Here is a 20,944-nt window from a genome sequence, read left to right as displayed (position 1 = left end):
AAAAGCATCTCTCCCTGCTTGTGCCATTATCAGCAAGGAGGATATTTGCTATCAAGCTGAAATTTCTCCCCCCACCCCAATTTTATTGAGATATAATTGACATATAGCACTGAAATTCTAAGAATAGGAGATTGGTGTGGAGAGACAGGACATTCCCCTCTCCTCCTGCCCCATTACTTGTAACGCCTGGCAAGAATGAAGAACAACCCTTTCCAGAAGAACAGTTTTGGGGGTTCTTAGCATCCCCACATTGAAAATAGTTCAAGGCAGAGCAAAAGCTACTGCCCATCACAGCCTTCCCTCCACCCGCAAGTTATTCAAGTAGAGATGAGCCTATAATCTATCACCAAACATCTGGGGAAAGCCAACACAATGGAAGAGACAAATTGAACTAAACTCGAGTAATCAAGATGAATAGAGCAGTCAGAATAGGAATTAGTATAGGACGATCAGCATGGTATATGCTCCCTTAATTGACTTTGTAGTGTTAGCCAATATTCTCTGGTGTCCTGAATGCTGGCTCTTCTCTAATATAACTGCACATTATGCTCATTTTGTATTTATATATTTATTAAGAGCCTATTGTACTTATCAACATTTACTTTTCTGTTTCATATTTTTATCAAATATTGCATAAACTGATGCAGTATTTGTTCAGAAAGTTACTCCCTTCAAAACCAAGTTGAACGCTTTGCAATAACAGTAGTGTTATGTTTGTACAAGACACCTTTAAAAAATTTCAGGGAGGGTAGGAAAGTCTAGGATTCTGTACTCAGATTAGCTGTTTTGGAAGGAAAAGAAATAGATTCCTGTATCACAATATGTTCCAGGTGGATTGAAAAGTTAACTAATTAGAAACAAATACAGATAAACAAAAACTTGTACACAAATATTCATAGCATCATTATTCATAATAACCAAAAAGTGGAAAAAACCTAAATGTCCATCAACTGATGAATAGATGAATAAAATTTTGGTATATCTATACAATGGAATGTTATTCTGCCATAAAAAGGAATGAAGTACTGATATATTTCAGTTTGGGTGAACCTTGAAAACATGCTAAGTGAAAGAAGTCAGGCACAAAAGGCTGCATACCATATGATTCTATCGATTTGAAATGTTCAGAGTAGGCAAATACATAGAGATAAAAAGTAGATTAATTGTTGCCAGGGGGTGGGGAGGCGGGGAATAAGGAGTGATTGCTAATACATACAAAGTTTTTTTGTGGAGTGATGCAGATGTTCTGGAATTAGGTAATGGTAATGGTTATGGTTGTACAACTCTGAATATATAAAAACCCACTGAATTGTAGACTTTTAAGAGGATGAATTTTGTGGTATGTGAATCATAGCTTAAGCTGTTAAAAAAAAAAAGAACATGAGACCATTTTTATAATCTCATATTGATAAGACATTTTAAAGCATGATAGGAAACTCAGAAGCAATAAAAATCTACCAGTTTGACTCCATAAACATTAAAATCTCATAAATATAGATAACCAAATTCATAAGTGAAAATCTGCAAGTTTTAGTGTCCTTTGACCCAGAAATTTGAAAAGTTTTTTGGTTTTTAATTTTTGGCTTGCGGGATCGTAGTTCCCTGACCAGGGATCAAACTCTTGCCCTCAGCAGTGAAAGCACGGAATCCTAACCACTGGACTGCCAGGGAGTTCCCTCAGAAATTTGAATTTTAGCAATGTGTTCTAAGGAAACACTAGAACAAGGATATATTGAGGGTTTTAATTGTAACATTATTTAGAGAGCTAAAAATTAACAAATGGTCATCAGCAGGGAATTGGTTAAAATATGGCAGATCAATTTAATGGACCACTAGATTGTTTTGAATTGACTTAGGAAAAAAAAATTCATGTATTAAATATAAAAAAGCAGCTTCCAGAAGAGTGAGTATAGTTTGCTACTTACATGTTTAAGACATACATGTTCATTAGGGCATAAAAGTTCTAAAGGAATTATGGGGTGGCTGCCACTTTATTTTAAAATGTTTATGGTCATGTATTGATACTAGAATAAATACTTAAAGCTTGTTCCCATTTCAAGTTTATAAAAATATTCAGCCCTATTTTCTAGACTATTAATGTGTTATTTTTACATGTAGGTGTTTGGAAAAAAGTAAAGATGGATTCCTACATTCTTTACACCAAAATGAATTTCAACTGTGAATGAAAGATTTACTTGGTAGTTCTAATACTATTTTTTTTTTAATTTTTATTTATTTATTATTTATTTTTGGCTGTGTTGGGTCTTCGTTTCTGTGCGAGGGCTTTCTCTAGTTGCGGCGAGTGGGGGCCACTCCTCATCGCGGTGCGCGGGCCTCCCACCGCCGCGGCCTCTCGTTGCAGAGCACAGGCTCCAGACGCGCAGACTCAGCAGCTGTGGCTCACGGGTCCAGTTGCTCCGCGGCATGTGGGATCCTCCCAGACCAGGGCTCGAACCCGTGTCCCCCGCATTGGCAGGCAGACTCCCAACCACTGCGCCACCAGGGAAGCCCCTATTTATTGATTAATTCATCTTTTCCCCATGATTACGAGATGCTGCCTGCCATTCGAATTCCTATCTGGTTGGTTTCTCTGTTTCTGTGATAGCACTATTCTGCTTCAATCACTGTTATTTGGTTTTATAATTTGATGGGAGTAGGCCCTCCTTCTCCTCTTCTCTCTTGCCCCTGTTCACCTCTCCTCCTTAATCTTTTTCAAAAATTTCTAAGAATTTCTCACATTTTTGTCCCAAGGTGAATTTGGATTTGTTTTTTAAATTAAACCAATGAACAAACAGTGGCTTTTGATGGGTATTGCATTACATTTAATAGACTAATTTAGGGGAAATTGCATTCATTTTAATATGGAGTTTTCCTGTCTAAAAACCAAAGAATTACTCCATTTATTGACCTGTGTCCCTTACTAGAATTTGGTAGTGCTTTTCACTTGTTTAATAAGTTTAATAAACTTAAGCACATTCCTTAAGTTTATTCTTAGATATTTTGTGCCTTTCTTATTTTTGATGGGACCTTTCTGACATATGTATTGTATCTTGTTGGAGAACCAAGTGGTTGCATTTCATATGTGCACAACGCATTGAACCCCTTTCCACTTTCAGGGTGGGATGTGATCCAAGTGACCCATATCAGTTGTTGCAAGAAAAAGCTGTCTAACACAGTTGGTTTAACATGATGAGTAATTTAACTTCCAAAAAACACCTCAGTTTTTGTTTTTCACATTATTACCTTTTGTACTTACAGGATGGAATATAATTTGAACTCTAATTTTTCATTGTTTTGTTTTTTCCTAATATTTTATCCTTTGTTTCTTGGTCATACTAAAATTTTAGTACTTTTGGAATAAAAGAAATTGTATATTCCAAATGCATTTTCCTTTTTGATTCATTGGTTTGGTGAAAATAAGTGGGTAAATAGTGAATTTAACTCTCATTTTATTTTTTTATTTTTATTTTTTGGCTGAGCCCTGCAGCAAGTGGGATCTTAGTTCCCCAACCAGGGATCGAACCACTGCCCCCTGCAGTGGAAGCGCGGAATCCTAACCACTGGACCACCAGGGAATTCCCTAACTCTAATTTTAAGAAGTCTGTTTTTTGGGTTACTCTTGGCCCATGGGTATTAGAAGGGAAAGGTAAAATGAAGAACTAAGTTGTTTTGTAGAGAAGAGATAATACATATTTTCTGCATTGGAGCTGGCATAGACGTTAACGGCTCAGTTTCTGTTGTCACATAACCTACGGTCAGAACCTGATTTCTGCCATATGCTAGTTAAGGGTCCTTGGGGAAGTTATTTAACCTCCTTAAGCCGCCTGTCTCCATTTTTAAAGTAGGGATACTGTCTAACACATAGGATAGTTATAAGGATGAAACGAGGTATGCTAGTGCTTGGCTTATGAGTGGTTTTTTTTTTTTTTTTAATTATGTATTTATTTTTGGCTGCATTGGGTCTTCGTTGCCGTGCGTGGGCTTTCTCTAGTTGCGGAGAGCGGGGGCTACTCTGTTGTAGTGCACAGTCTTCTCATTGCAGTGGCTTCTCTTGTTGTGGAGCACGGGCTCTAGGCACGCGGGCTTCAGTATGAGTGCATTTTAACTGTTGTTTACTTCTGGTCCTAGTGAGATAATGGTGTGCATCAGTGAGACATTGTCATTAGGGTTCTCCTTGAAGATCCAGGTAGGGCTTTTCTACTGCATTACCAATCCATGTTTATCATCTGAAAGTGAAAACAAAAATATGGATAAGAGGAAAAAAACATAACAACTTAAACATAACAACTTAAAATCCCCCAAACACTGCCGTCCAGAAATAACATTGTTAACATAACAAGGACACTTCTTGTTACAAGTTTGGAATTGGGTCCATATTCGCTTGGTAGAAGAGATTGCGTTCTTATTTGAAGAGTCTCAATTAAGGTTGCTGGGCCTAAAGTTTAACTTTTTGTTATTAGGGGCAATATTTTTGTATAAAATTTGTTCCTTAAATGCAGTTTCTCAAATGTTGGGAATCCTTATCTTCTGTTTGGGTCCATTCTCCCACGTAGACACAAGACTACGCTTAGACAACTGTAAGATATGATATAGTAAACGCTGTCGGCAAACAGGCCGAACGGATTCCTAGTTTAGAAGCCCCAAGTCATCATCTCCTGCTCTGACTAAACTGGAACATGGGACTCCTTTTCTGTCTTCTGTATGCCTAAAGCCTAGACCAGGAGCAGACATAAGCAAGCAACTCTTTACTTACTTACTCTTACTATACTGCTTACTATACTCTTAAGCCTTTCAAATTGGGAGTCACTCTGGTGGGAGGCTAACAGGAGGAAAATAGGTTTTTCACACATTTGTCTGCTCCTCCCGCATACAAAACACTCTATTTCCAGGACCGTTACTGTGTTGTAATCATTCCTGTCCGTTTTATATAGATACTTAGCAGAGGCCATTCTTGAAGTTAGAAAGGGGGCTGGGTAAAATAAGTGACTAACAGTCCTCATTTTTTCCATCTTAACTCGGTGGACTTAACTGTCAGACCGATGGTTAGCCAGACTGTTGCTCTCCCCACTCAGCATCAGTGGATAGCCTAAGTCATATCTCCACTTCTGTGAGCCTCTAAGCCTTCCCTCAGCTTCTTTGTAGTTACTTAGAAATAATGGCCTGGTTTTATTTCCTAGAGTATTTTTAGGTATATTTCTTCAGTGGGTCCTCTTGGAAACCATTAAAATGCATATACCTATTACTTAAGTTGACGTAAAGACTAGCCTGTATCCTGGCCAAGAAGTCATTCTTTAATTCTGTTTCCTCTTTTAAAACATGCCTCTCCAGCTGTTATCCAGTTAAGCTCACTTCATAGGGTTAAGCTCACTTCATAAGGTTAAGCTCACCTCTTAGGGTTATGCAGTATCATGAGTGTTAAAATAACTGTCAGATTGTATGATATTAAAAATGCCTTAGTATATGTCCCTTGTTATGAGATGTGAAATTTCACACCTTTATCAAATAATAAATACAATGACAGTGATCTCAACAATTCTCTCTAATTGTGATTTTTTTAAAAAAAATTATTTATTTATTTATTTATTTATGGCTGTGTTGGGTCTTTGTTTCTGTGCGAGGGCTTCCTCTAGTTGCGGCAAGTGGGGGCCACTCTTCATCGCGGTGCGCGGGCCTCTATCGCGGCCTCTCTTGTTGCGGAGCACAGGTTCCAGATGCCCAGGCTCAGTAATTGTGGCTCACGGGCCTAATTGCTCCGCGGCATGTGGGATCTTGCCAGACCAGGGCTCGAACCCGTGTCCCCTGCATTGGTGGGCAGACTCTCAACCACTGCGCCACCAGGGAAGCCCTCTAATTGTGATTTTTAAAAAGATAATTTCTTCAGTTACCAAATGTGATAGACACACTTAACTAGGTGATTAACCCTTTAGGTTTTACCTTTGGGAGATAGGATTCTTCTCCAAGGTTAAGATACTGAAAAATGTCAGTCTTTAGTTTCAGCTATCCATTTTCTAACAATGCATCAGTAGCTTAAAAATCCAGTGTGAAATGATGCCTTAGAGCATTTCTCTCTAGATTGGAATGGTGAGGGCCTGATCCGTTTAATTTTTTTTTTTTTTATGAAGTATAACTTTTAAAAGATTTCTTTTTATAATGCATTTAGTAATGTAGGTTAAATGTACATTAAGTGTTGTGTATAGGTTAAGTAATGGGTCAATGACTTTGCTGAAAATGGCTTTTCCATCTTAATTTTTCTTTCTTCCTTTATTTAGGATTCCTAGATGAGGTTATGAAGAAGTATGGCAGTTTGGTCCCACTCAGTGAAAAAGATGTCCTTGGAAGATTAAAAGATGTCTTTAACGAAGACTTTTCTAATAGGTTTGTTAATGATGCTTAAATTAAGCCATTGAAAAGAAAATTATTGGCTTATATGACTTTTCTCTTGATTTAAAAAAAAAAAAGATACTTAGCAATAAACTGAGTTGAACTTTTGTTTCGTGGTTTTTTTTTTTTTTACTTTTTCTTTCAAAATATTTCTGTTTCAGAAAACCTTTTATCAACAGGGAGATAACAAACTATCGGGCCAGACATCAAAAATGCAACTTCCGCATCTTCTACAATAAGCACATGCTGGATATGGATGATCTGGCAACCCTGGATGGTCAGAATTGGCTGAATGACCAGGTTAGTGTATTGTATATTCTCAGCATGGAAGTTGCAGAGGATATTGGACAATAAAATGTAATTAATAACCTCTAGGTTGGCCTCACAATTATCTTTTGGAATCAAGGATTCTTTAGTACTTACTGAAGTGACTCATTCACTAACCCAGTACAGTATTGGAAAGGTTTGATTACTGTTAGCAGTAGCAATATGTTATTCATTCTGAGTGGATGTTCTGAATTGCATAGGGTTATTAGTGAGCTTGTTTTATGTTGACTTTTTATAGGTCATTAATATGTACGGTGAGCTGATAATGGATGCAGTCCCAGACAAAGTAAGTGAAAACTTTCTCTTTAGGAGAAAGAGTCCTTGTGTATTAAAGGAAGAAGCTTTTTTTTTTTAACTTTATGTAATTATTTGATATTTCTTAGATTTTTAAAAGGAGGTTTTTGTCTTGATATGTGCTAGGATTGCGCATTAGGTCTATAAAATCATTTCAGCATAAGAAAGTCATGATGCCAGTGTTTTTCTGCTTATTTATTTCAGAATGGGTGTGTTTTTTGATACCTTGAGGAGGCTTTTATTTTCTTTAGTGGGGAGATGCACAAAAAGGACTGTTTGCTTTGAGTTTTTAAATTTAACTTAAAAAAATTTTAACTTAATGTATTACTCCCTTTAAAAATGTAGTAAAGTAGTATTCATCTTCACTTTTTCTTGGATTAATCTTTGGTACTCAGTTTAAATACAAACTAACCCCCCTTAAACTCTAAGATTCCCTCAAGAGCTTAGTTACTATTTTTTAAAATTTAATATATTAAATTTTCTTTCTGATTACTCACATTGCCTGATGGGCAGCCTTTAATTTCAACAAGCAAAACCTTTCCAAGTACTTTATAAACTTTTATAAATCTAATAATTTAAACATGTAAATATAATGAATCTCAGATTCCAACACTTTATTAATATAGACAAAATGTCATAACTTTCCACTTAAAATCAAAAATCTGCTATACATTTTAAATTGGTATCATGAAGCTAATCTGTCAGATTCTCTATTTTTTCAAATTCTCTTAATCATCAGAAATCTAAACATACACCTGTATGTTTAGATTTAAACACCAGATGATTTTTAACATAAAAGTATTAATTTCAAGAGTATAATTTCCCTTCATTACCACTACATTTAATTCTAAACCTTCATTGGATGAAAAGGACACCTAACCAAGGCCGTGGTTCTCAAAGTATAGTCTCCAAACCAGCAGCATCAGCATCACCTGGGAATTTACTAGGAATGCAGAGTTTTGGATCCAGCCCACACCTACTAAATCAGAAACTGGAGGTGGGGCCCAGCAGTCTGTGTTTTAACAGGCCCTGCAGATTCTGAAGGACTCAAAGTTTGAGGATTACTGTCTAGAGATAGCTACTACAAGCCTTTTTTATTGATATCTTAAACTGTGTGATTCTCAAAACAAATGTGCATCAGAATCCTCAGAAAGCAGATTGCTGAGCCCTACCCTCACAGTTTCTGCTTTAGTAGGACTGGAGTGGGGCCTGAGAATTTCCCTTTTAACAAGTTCCCAGGTGATGCTGATACTGCTGGTCTGATGACCACACCCTGAGAACCTCAGCACTAAGGGCTTTTATCATCTCAAGTTTTATCATCTCAAGTGAGTCAAAGTTACTGAGTGAACACTTTAAGACCATAGTATGTTTACTGTCTCAGGTGAGCTGATACTCATTTATAAGCCAGAATTTTGAAAAAGCCAAGGATGCAGGACATGATGCTACATACGACTAGGGTAATTTTTTCAGTGCTAGAAATGTTCATGCTAAAGCCTTTTTATAGTTATGACTATAGGAGTCTCCAAATCCACATCCTTCAGATGGGGTTAGTTCTGTACTCCACATCCCTTGAATTCAAAGTAATTGTTACCTGATTGTTTCATAGCCTCTTTCAACTTTATCACCTGATTTGACGAGATTTATCAGGTTGCTTCTTTACTTGCTTGGATTCAGGTAATTTATTTACTGCCCCATTCCAGTTCTGACTATAGACCAACCACATCTGTAAGGTCATCCTAATGAAAATTTGAAACAGTCTTCTTTGAACTGGTTAATGTATGTTTTGGTCATTATTTTTAAGAAGAAACTTTTCCTCATTTTATGGTCCATCTTTCAGGGATTTTAAAATTTCCATTTTCTTGTGAAGTTAAGTCTTGGCACAGCTTAATATAATCTGAGTGCTTGTATTTGATGTCTTTCTAGGTTCACTTCTTCAACAGCTTTTTTCATAGACAGCTGGTAACCAAAGGATATAATGGAGTAAAAAGATGGACAAAAAAGGTATTCTCTTTATTTCTTTTTTTTTTTAAATTTCTTTTTTATTCTAAATTTGAAATGCAGATGATAAGCCACTTTGAGTGGAAGGATAACTTTATTGCCAATTATGTTAATTAGAAACAGGCTTTTTAATGTAAGTTTTTTTTGTTTCTTTGAATCTTTATTTTTTTTATCATCATCATTTGATTATGTTTATTTTTAAATTTTATTTATTTTTATAGATCTTTATTGGAGTATAATTGCTTCACAATACTGTGTTAGTTTCTGTTGTACAACAAAGTGAATCAGCCATATGCATACGTATATCCCCATATCCCCTCCCTCTTGAGCCTCCCTCCTACCCTCCTTATCCCACCCCCTAGGTCATCGCAAAGGAATCTTTTTGCTTGAAAGACAAGACACTAGTAAAATTCTTGAGTCTATTCAGTTGATTGGAATCTGCTATAACAGAAAGCACTGGATTGGAAGTTCATGGTTCTGACATTGCTATTAGCTTGCTGTACAATTTAGGCAAGACACTTAATTTGGGCTTCAGATTGCTTATTTATAAAACAAAATGATAAATTAGAGCAATCCCTAAGGTACTTTCCAACCTTAATTTCTCTCAGTATTCATTGACTATGTCAGAAACATTATTTTAAAAGCCTATTTATATTCTATTTTTGATATTTTGAAATTACCAACAAGTTCAAAATCCACAGTCATAGGTCTAGAGATACTGTAACTTTTCACTTTTTATACTGGATGGGTTAGAGAAATTAGGAGTTAAGTCTTGTTTTACGTAGTTGTGGGTGGAAATAATTTTTTGCAAAGTACAAACACCTGATTGAACATTGCTATATAGGTAATATGTTCAAGGCATCATCAGTAGTGGCAAGGTAAACTAAATGTGGTTGAAGAGTGCACATCTGGGGAAATAGATATAACGAACCCAGGATTCAGACCTGGGTTCAGATCCTTTTTTTTTTTTTTTTTTCACACACACACACACTGTATTTTATTTTTACAAGAGATAAATAGACTGACACCAAGCATTGTAAATAGATGACCACAACAAAAGCAACAGTGATTGCAATTACCAAACACGAAACACACTCATACTATGTCATAATATTGACATTCAGTCCAGTAATCCTCCACTGTAACAGCTCCTTTACTTTGCAGTGAAAATTGATTTGTATATTTTTTGCCCCTGAGTCCTTTGGGATTTTTTTTTTTTATTATTCAAACAAAGTCACAAAAATTATAATCATCCTCATCAGTTCACTCAGTCCCATGTAATTAATTTGTTTTTTTTTTAATCTTGATCTTTTGTTAGCACTTTTATGAGTTCATCAGTTTTCCATTAGAGTTCTGAAAATGCTTATTCATTCAGTTCAGCAGTATAGTCAGTTACCAGAAACCTGTACTTGTCAGAGTCTTTTCCATGAATTCCTTGAAGATGAAACCCTTTTATAGGAACATATTTGCAAAAGCATCAGAGTACATCCAGAACTGTCTGTAAATGACAAAAGACTTAAAAATGACCACGGTTAAAGATTTGATGAAAGTTCATAATAATGCAATTGACAAGGAAATTTAGTTATTTCTGAGATATACATTTTAAAGTAATAACTAGAATTATGACTTATAACATTATACCAGAACATATAAGATTTTTTGGGTTCAGATCCTGGTTCAGCCACTTAACTGGTTTTAAGACCTTGGGCAAATTACTTAATTCCTTTAAGCTTCAATTTCATCATCTATAAAATAGAAATATCAGTTTTATTTATCTTGTGAGGATTAAATGAGATAATGCATGTAAACCACTAAATACATGATAAACACACATTAAGTGGTCATCATTTTTATATTATGGTAGAAGCATGGGAGAAGACTAGTGTAGCTGGAATGCAGAGCAAAGAGAGTGGCATAAAGTGGATCTGATCCAGAGATCAGGGCCTTGAGGTCTGTGTTTTGAATTTTATCCTAAATGCGTAAAAAATCTATTGAAGGGTTGTAGGTGACGACATCCAATTTTTAGTCTGCTCTGGTGGCACTGAAGAAGATGGACGAGTGTGGGAGCAAAGTTGATGTGGGTAGAACAGGAGGCCACTGCAGATAGATGATACTTTAAATTAGAATGGTAGTGATGGAAGATGTACACAAATATGAGTGTGACCTAGGGAGTAAAATAACAGGACTTGGTGATGAGTAGGTTATGGGAATGAAGGAGAAGGAAGTGTGAAAGACGACTTCTGAGTATGTGGCTTGTGCCATTGGATGGGCTGTGGTGGTGTTTATATTAGAAAAATTGAGGACAACTAATTAGTAGGGGATTGGTCAAATTAAAACTGTACATACATATAAAAGGATGCCACTTAACCAGGAAAAGTTACATAGCTGAGGAAAGATGATCATATGTAGTATGGATTAGAGAAAGGTTAGACAGGTATACCTTGGAGATATTGTAGGTTTGGTTCCAGACCACCACAATAAAGTGAATATTGCAATAAAGTGAGTCACTGGATTTTTTGGTTTCCCAGTGCGTATAAAAGTTATGTTTACACTATATTGTAGTCCCTTACGTTTGCAATAGCATTTTGTCTAAAAAAATAATGTGCATACCTTAATTAAAAATACTTTTTTGCTAAAAAATGCTAACCATCCCCTTAGCCTTCAGTGAGTTGTAGCAGTAATATCAAAGATCATTGATCACAGATAACCATAACAAATAAAATAATAATAAAACAATTTGAAATATTGCAAGAATTACCAAAATGTGACACAGAGACATGAAGAAAACAAATGTTGTTGGAAAAAGGGTGCCAATAGACTATCTATGCAGGGTTGCCATAAACCTTCAATTTATAAAAAATGCAATATCTGCAAAGTACAGTAAAACAAGGTATGCCTTGTAAATAGCGTGGAAAAATATACACTCATGGAAGAATTCCTGAATAATAAACAACATGAGAATGAAGGAATAAAGTCAAGTATAAATATGTGAGTCATTTCATTAAATAGAATAAATTAAATTGTTCCATCCTCTGGACCCTCTCAGATTGGGTTAAATCAGAAAATCCAGCTATATGCTGTGTATAAGAAGTAAACATAAAATAATATGAAAAAGAAAGCTTGAAAGTAAAGTGACAGGTAAAGAGGTACTAGGCAAATGCAAACCAAAAGAAAGGAGTGGCAAGCAAAAAGGAGGAATAACAGTATTAACAGCAGATGAGGTAGAATTTAAGGTGAAAAGTACACTGTATGATAAAACTTCAATACATAGGAGATATAACAATGATTACAAAAGCTAGGAGACCTTGGTAAATAGTGATAGTGGGAGACCTCTTTCATAGTTAGACAAATCTAGTAGATAAAAAATAAGATCATAAATAAAAAATAATACAACCAGTGCTTTTGGTTTAATAGATATATACTAGATCTTTATACCCTTCAAAAAGAGAATATACATTTATTCCTATATCTAAGGAACATTTGTAAAAAATTGACCATGTACTTGGCCACAAAGAAAATTATTACACTATTCCTTAACCACAGTTCAGTTAAATTAAAAATAAATATTAAAAGATGACTAAAAAAAACCTTAATTAAAAAAATGCACTTGATATAAACCCTTGATATAACCCCTGGGTCTAAAAGAAAATAAAAAATGAAATTATATACAAACTGTCTAGAAAAGGATAGAAAGGGGAACACATCTTACCAACCACTATGGAACATAATGAAAGCTGTTTTGAGGAAAAAATAATGGCCATAAATGCATTATTATTAAAGAAAAAATGAAAGAAGAATTAAGTACTCACTAAATTAGACTACATTAAGATAAATTACAGAACGATGAAGGATTTGAATGCAACAAGATAGTGAAACAGTGGAAGTACAAAGGAAATCTATAGCAGAACTTTAAAAAAATAATCTCAGAGTAGCGAAGTCCATTCTGTGTACAACTTAAAACTCAGATGACATAAAAAAAAAAAAAATTAATTAAATTACCTAAAAGGACAAACAGTAAACTGGGAAAAAATATTTGCAATTCAAATCACAGAACTAATTATTTAAATATATAAAGTGCTTCTACACATCAATAAGAAAAAGACCTCACCAACTCAATAGAAAAATGGGTGAATGATAAGAATGAAAAGTTTTGGGACTTCCCTGGTGGCGCAGTGGTTAAGAATCCGCCTGCCAATGCAGGGGACCACAGGTTCGATCCCTGGTCCAGGAAGATCCCACATGCTGCAGGGCAGCTAAGCCCGTGCGCCACAACTACGGAGCTTGCGCTCTAGAGCCCACAAGCCACAACTACTGAGCCCGCGTTCTGCAACTACTGAAGCCTGCGTGCCTAGAACCTGTGCTACTCAACAAGAGAAGCCACTGCAGTGAGAAGCCCGCGCACTGCAATGAAGAGTAGCCCCTGCTTGCCGCAACTAGAGAAAACCCGCATGCAGCAATGAAGACCCAACACAGCCAAAAATAGATAAATAAATTAATTTTTTTAAAAAATGAAAAGTTTTGTAATAAAGAAGTGCTTATTATTGAGTTCTGGATGTAAGTCCTTTGTCAGATCTATACTTTTTTATTGTTTTCTCTCAGTCTGTGGCTTTTATACTTATTTCTTAAATATGTGGTTTTTTTTTTTTTTTGGCCACACCATGAGGCATTTGGGATCTTAGTTCCCTGACCAGGGATTGAACCAGTGCCCCCTGCATTGGGAGTGTGGCGTCTTAACCACTGGACCGCCAGGGAAGTCCCTAAACATGTGCTTTGATGAATGGAGATTTTTATTTTGATGAAATCTAATTTACCATACTTTTTTCTTTTATATAAAGTCTTGCTTTCTATATCCAGTCTAAAAAATAGTTGCCTCATATGTTTTCTTCTAACAGCTTTATAGTTTTAGGTTTTACATTTACATCTCTGGTACATCTCAGTTTTTGTGTAAGACATAAAGTAGGGATCAAGGTTCTTTTTTTTTTTCCCTCCATTGGCATTTCCTGAAAAGGCTTCTCTTTCCCACTTTAATTGCTTTGGCATCTTTGTAGAAAGTCAGTGGACCATATATGTATGGGTCTGTTTCTGGACTTTATGTTTTCTTGCATCGATCTCTTTGTTTTTATGCTAATACCACACTGTCTTGATCACTTTATCTTTACAGTTTGTCTTAAAATCAGTGTAAGTGTCCAGCTTTAGCCTTCTTTTTCCAAATTGCTTTGGCAATTCTAGGTCCTTTTGCATTTTCATATAAATTTTAGAATCATTTTGTCAATCTCTACTTTTAAAAAACTTGCTGGATTATGATTGGGATTGTGTTTAATCTGTATGTTCATTTGGGGAGAATGGACATCTTAACGGTATTAAGTCTTCTAGTCCATGACATGGTATATTTTCCATTTATTTGGGTCTTTAATTTTTCTCAGCAATATTTTATAAATCTTAGTGTACAGGTCTTGCACGTATTTATTTATTTGGTTGCGCTGGGTCTTAGTTGCAGCAGGCGGGATCCTTAGTTGTGGCTCACCAGCTCCTTTAGTTGCAGCACATGTGCTCCTTAGTTGCAACTTACAGGTCCCTTAGTTGCAGCCGCTGGGCTCCTTAATTGTGGCATGTGAGCTCTTATTTTTTTTTTAATGTATCCCTAAGTATTTCATATTGATGAAACTGCTAAAAACAGAATTTTTAAAATGTTATCTTCCAATTGTTTGCAGTTAGTATATAGAAATACAATTGATTTCTGTAAATTGACCTTGTATCCTGTGACTTGTCAATCTCACTCACTGGTTTTAGGAGCTTTTTTGTAGATTCTGTGAGAATTTCATAGAAAGTCATGTCTGTAAGTAATGACTGTTTTATTTCTTCCTTTCCAAATCGTATGCCATCTTTTTCTTGCTTTATTGCACTGGCTAGGACTTCTAGTACATTGGTTTTTTTTGTTTTTTTTAAAGAGACCGGTTTTCTTTTTTTTTTTTTTTAATATTTATTTATTTATTTATTTTTGGCTGTGTTGGGTCTTCGTTTCTGTGCGAGGGCTTTCTCTAGTTGTGGCAAGCAGGGGCCACTCTTCATCGCGGTGCGTGGGCCTCTCACTATCGCGGCCTCTCTTGTTGTGGAGCACAGGCTCCAGACGCACAGGCTCAGCAGTTGTGGCTCACGGGCCTAGTTGCTCCGCGGCATGTGGGATCTTCCCAGACCAGGGCTCGAACCCGTGTCCCCTGCATTGGCAGGCAGACTCTCAACCACTGCACCACCAGGGAAGCCCCTAGTACATTGTTGAATAAAAGTAATGAGAGAGGACACCTTTGCCTTGTTCCTAATCTTAGGAGGAAAGCATTCAGTTTTTCACTGCTGTTTATGATGTCAGTTGTAGGTTTTTTTGTAGATGCTCTTTATCAGGTTAAGGAAGTTCCCTCCTATTCTTAGTTTGCTGAGAGCTTTTAATCATAGATGGATGTTGAACTTTATCAAATGCTTTTCCCTATATCTAAGGAGATGATCCTGTGTTTTCTCATCTTTATTCCTTTAATGGGACCCAAACTGAAGGAGCAGCACCTAATCTTCAGACATGTCAGTCTCAGGGCCACATGATGGCTCTTGAAGTTTCAGCTTGGTCATGACATAAGTTCATTTCTCTTTACAGCAAATCATATGACTACATTTTTCCCCCTGGAAGGGGCAGTGAAGCCACATGGTAATAGGTAGTTCTGTATAATCCTCTTACAGGGAGGACACCAAATAATTGAGATCAGTAATACAATTGACCACACACGTCATTCTTTTTTTTTTTTTTTTGTCCCTCCTGCTGTAGCATATTCTTATTTCATCATTCTTATTTCATCATTTTGAACTATATTTTCTACAATTTTAAAGTACTTTATGTATTTCAAGCTCTTTTCATCTCCAAATCAAGGCATTATATTTCATTTTTTCCTGTAGTTTTTGGCAATATACAACTTGTTACTGTTTCAGATATATTTTTCTTAGAAATTTAAGTACTAACTTTGAATTAGATAAGTTCCCACTACTAGCTCTCCACTTTATTATCCAAATGAGAAACCAACTTTTTTAATACATACAGAGAGGGCATAGTTCATTGAGAAAGATTTTTGTAAACAATGCGTTTTGAAAGTTCATCTTCTAATTCTACCTTATTAGCATGCCAAGTCCATGAGCCTCTCCCAACTCTTTGCCATCTAGAGTAGATAACCCCCCATTTCTCCTGAAGCTAAATCCTCTGATAACCAGAGGGCTTTGTGCCTACCTTCTTGTTTATACACAAGTCTCAATACACAGTCTCAATACACACTCCACCTGACAAGTGAAACCTTTAACCTACACATGTTGAAGAAATGTGCTCTAAACTCAGTCTTGTTTAGACATTATCTCTCAATCTAAGAAAGCCTGTTAACAACCAGACTCTTCATCATCACATCCTCTATTTTTCTATCTTAGTCACTCCACACACGTCATTCTTAATTACATATATGTAATAAGGTTGTGTGTGTGTGTGTGTGAAAATTAATATATTAAAAAGAAGACAAAGATCTGGAAAGACATAAACTGAAGTATATCCTTTTATCTGTATTTTGTAATTTTTATTTTAAAATTGATTTATAATTAAGAAAAAAGTTTCTTTTTGAGAAAAGTGTAAATTTGGTCTCATTTAATGCTGTATTTTAAATATGATTTCTTGTTTTAGTTACTCAGAATTTTTGAGCTGGAAAGGACCAAATTGTCTGTCCTATTTAGTATTTCCTGTCCACCTCACCTCCCAGGTTTATGGATACAGAAACTGAAAAGCAGAAGTGGTTTGTTACAAGGTCATGTAGACTGGTAGAAGATTCTTCTAGAACAGGACATTATCTGAATATCAGAAAGCAAAGAACGCTTGAGAAATAGTTTCTAAGAATCTAGTTTAAAATAGCCCTGTAGGGACTTCCCTGGTGGCGCAGTGGTTGAGAATCCACCTGCCAGTGCAGGGGACACGGGTTCGATCCGTGATCCGGGAAGGTCCCACATGCTGCAGAGCAACTAAGCCCATGCGCCACAACTCCTGAGCCTGTGCTCTAGAGCCTGTGAGCCACAACTACTGAGCCTTTGTGCTACAACTACTGAAGCCCTTGTGCCTAGAGCCTGTGCTCCACAACAAGAAAAGCCATGGCAATGAGAAGCACGTGCACCGCAATGAAGACCCAACGCAGCCAAAAATAAAATAAATAATTAAAAAAGAAAATAGCCCTGTAATTGTTTTAACCCAGGGAATCACTAAAATACAAGAAACGCCTGAGAAAAATCCATTCACTCTTTTACAAATGTTTATTGAGTACCTACTACTTTATCATCCAGTCCACAACTGGGATTTTGAGTGGTGAATATTTCTAGATTTTTAAACGATATGTATTACGATATGAAGGGTGAGTGAGGATGTGAAGGACATGAAGAATTATCAAGGCTCTTTTTCTCAATTTCGACATCTGAGAGATTCGAGGTAGTGTTAATGATAACAGCTAAGATTTATTGGCTACATATAATTTGCTAAGCACACTTGTGTGCATTTTACATTTATTGTCACTCTCAGCAACTTCATAAGTTCGGTACTATTGTTATCTGTATTTTATAATTGAGGAAATCAAGGCACAGAGAAGCTATGAAAATTGCCAAAGTCATCTGGCCAATAAGTGGCAGAGCTACAATTTGAACTTGACCAGACTTAACTTCAGAGCCTGTGATCTTAACTACTGTACTGAATCTGTAGAAAGATAGAAGGCTAAAAGGCGGCTATGTTGTTTTCTAATACCACAATTCCTTCCTAAATAAGAATTGATTCTAGGTCAAATATGTATATAAGAAAATAAGTTAAGCTTAAAAATAAGGGGCTAAGTCATATTAGGTAGTTAATAAGCACAGGTTTAGCAGGTTAAATGGAAAACAGTGCTTTCTGTATCTTCAATTTTCTTGTGTGTTTTAGCTTACTAGTTACAAACATGGGCTTTAGACTAAGATCTGGGTTCAGATTCTGGCTTCACCACTTCCTAGTTTTATGACCTTGGACAGGTCAAAGGTCAGTAAATGGAAGCTGCTGTTTGTTGTTGGTTTGGAAAGCCTGTGGTGATGGCTACATTTCTTTTTCTTTTCTTGATCAGGTGGATTTGTTTAAAAAGAGTCTTCTGTTGATTCCTATTCACCTGGAAGTCCACTGGTCTCTCATTACTGTGACACTCTCTAATCGAATTATTTCATTTTATGATTCCCAAGGCATTCATTTTAAGTTTTGTGTAGAGGTAAGTTAATATACTGCCCCCCCTTTTTTTTCCCCATTTATTTTGTGATTGACCAGATGGTATCTCAGCTCTAGGATAGAACAACAGAAGTCAGTACCATAGATGATCAGTTTCTGTCATGTCATGTCAAAAATGTTGGCAGAGAAAAGGACAAGAGGAATCTCCAGGTGGGAAGAGGTAGCTGTCCACGATCTGGATCCCTCTCTGAGATACATGCCCTGTTTTGGATTTCATCAGATTTTTTTCTGTCTTTCCCTTAAAAATACATTTTGAATGTGGATAGAAATCATTTTCCTTGGTTTCTCTTAGAGCTAAAATTGGCTTGTATCTTCAAAGTAACTTCTGTAGAATGTATTATAGCCAAGAGAATCATCTGGCAAAATATTAGAGTTCAGTTAATAAGAGTTCAATAAGATGGTGGGATACAAAGCAAGAAAAATCAGTATGTTTCCTGATTCTCCCGCACAGTTAGAAAATGTAAATGAAAACAGAAAGATTCCATTTTCAAAAGTAGCAAAGACATGAATTACCCAGGAATATACCCTAACAAAAAATGGGGACATTCTTTGAGATGAAGACTCTAAAGTATTTAAAGGAAGTCTGAATAGATGGGAAGACAGGCACACTCAGTATTGGAAGGAGATTAATTCTCCCTAAACTAATATATACTAATTTCTGTCCTAATCAATTTCCCAGGAGGATTTTGAATGAAACCTGATAAGCTCATCCTAGAATTCATATTGCAAAATTCATGTGCATGAACAGCTAAAATAGTTTTGAAGTAGATCAAAATTGAAGAAAGGAATATTTGGTCTACTAGATGTCAAACCATATCACAAAGTTTTAAAAATTAAAGCTATTTTAATTATATTGGTTTAGGAATAGACAAGTGGATTGGTGGAACAGCATAGAGAATCTAGAAGTAGCTCATGTATATGTGGGAACTTAGTATATAATAAAGTTGGGGATGGACAGGCTATTCAATATATGCCATTGGGAAAATTAGCTATCTATTTGGAAAAGTAAAATACAGATTCTATTTCATACTATTTATAAGAACAAATTCCAGATGGAATAATGACCTAAATATAAAACACAAAGAGTATGGAAGGTCTTCTTATGCAGAACCAAAAAAAGCAAAAGACATAAAGGAACAGATTGATAAATTTGACCATGTCATCATCTAAAACTTCTGTCTGTCATAAAGTTAAAAGGGATAGATTTGGAGAAAATGTTTGTGACATAGATAATAGTCACTATCCAGAATATAAAAAGAACTACAAATGAATAAGAAAAAGAAGTATCTAATAGAAAGGGACAAAGGATAAAATAAGTAATTTTTAGGAAAAATGCAAATAGCCATTAAACACATGGAGAGATGCTCAGCCTCACCAGAAATATGGGAAATGCAAATTAAAACCACCTCAGGGTTCCATTTTTTGCCTATTATGTTAGGAAAAGTTTGATGGTACTAAAGTGGGTGTAAGAAACAGGCATTTTCAATTTCTGGTGGAGTGTATAAATTGATACAGCCATTTGGGGAACAATTACAATTCTAAGCAATTCTAAGTGCCTTATACATTAAAAAGACACATATCCTATTACATACCAGTTCTATTTCTTGGTATATACTACATAAAAATACTTGTATATGCACACAAGAATGGGGCATACACCAGGATGTTCATTGCAGCATTACTGATAATAGTGAAAAGTCAAAACAACCTAAATTTAGCTCTACTAACAGAATAGCTAAATACATACACTGTAGTATATTCACAATATTAAACTGACAATAGCAGTTAAAAAGAATATAGTAGATCTTTGTGTCCTAACATGGAAAGACCTCCAAGACATACTGAGTTTGGAAAAGCAAGTTGCAGAATGATACCATATATGGAAAGAAAATATGAATATGCAGATATGTGTATGTGTATATGTATGTATGTATATACAGACACATACTTGTATCTCTACATGTACATACATACTTCTGCTCCACCTTCAGGGGGTTAATTTAATTCATGTAACCTCTGACTTCACCCTTAGAAAAGATAGGCAGAGAAAGATACACAAAGAGGTGGAGGGCATAAGGGAAAATTAGGAACTCCAGTAGGCTTCATCTTGGTAGAGATTTCAGCAGTGGACTTGACTGTATTTAGTATCCAGGATGGGCTTTAAGTATCACTTTCTAGAAGCTGAATGATACTTTTACCTGCAGCCCTCAAAAACATGGAGTATATCTAAGGCTAGAATGTTTAAATTTCATTTCAGTTATTAATGATTTCTGCCATGGGTTCCTTCCCTTTGTTGAGCATTGGCAGTAATTAAGCCTTTCTTTTTGTTTTGCCAGTATTTATTTAAGTTTCAAATTCAGCAAGTTGACTTACTCCTGGAAAAGGCTGACCATCTCATAAAAAGATCTAATTAAAGCATATACCAGTGTCCACAGTCTAAGTGCATACAGTACAGAAGGTCTGAGTCCTTCACTCTATAAAGTGAAAAAGGTCTGAAATCAAGTTCCAGCTTTAAACTCTTTAATGCACACTCTGCCCAGTGGTGGGGCCACAGCCTCCTCCTTTGCTTCTGTCTGCTGCGGGCAGGTTCCATTTTTCACCAACTGATGGAACACAGCATCTGTGTTGTGGTTTCTCTTTAACCAG

General features: G+C 35.9%; 1 protein-coding gene across 7 annotated transcripts in view; it reads left to right on the top strand.

Annotated features, from left to right (window-relative positions):
- The window catches only part of SENP5 (SUMO specific peptidase 5), a 41,883-nt gene that overhangs the window by 15,084 nt on the left and 5,855 nt on the right, over positions 1–20,944 (top strand). For 4 of the 7 annotated variants that reach the window (XM_057545149.1, XM_007171591.2, XM_007171586.3 and 1 more), the window contains exons 3-7: positions 6,270–6,375; positions 6,543–6,681; positions 6,947–6,994; positions 8,926–9,003; positions 18,144–18,281. In XM_057545149.1, coding sequence (XP_057401132.1) covers positions 6,270–6,375; positions 6,543–6,681; positions 6,947–6,994; positions 8,926–9,003; positions 18,144–18,281 — 509 coding nt within the window. Of the gene's footprint in view, positions 1–6,269; positions 6,376–6,542; positions 6,682–6,946; positions 6,995–8,925; positions 9,004–18,143; positions 18,282–20,634; positions 20,933–20,944 lie in introns of those variants that run through there. The other 3 variants (XM_057545151.1, XM_007171589.2, XM_007171593.2) reach the window with 2 other exon arrangements.

This window comes from Balaenoptera acutorostrata, chromosome 4 (assembly GCF_949987535.1).
Source record: "Balaenoptera acutorostrata chromosome 4, mBalAcu1.1, whole genome shotgun sequence".
Classification (NCBI taxonomy): Eukaryota; Metazoa; Chordata; class Mammalia; order Artiodactyla; family Balaenopteridae; genus Balaenoptera; species Balaenoptera acutorostrata.
This window is presented reverse-complemented; position numbering and strand designations above follow the sequence as displayed.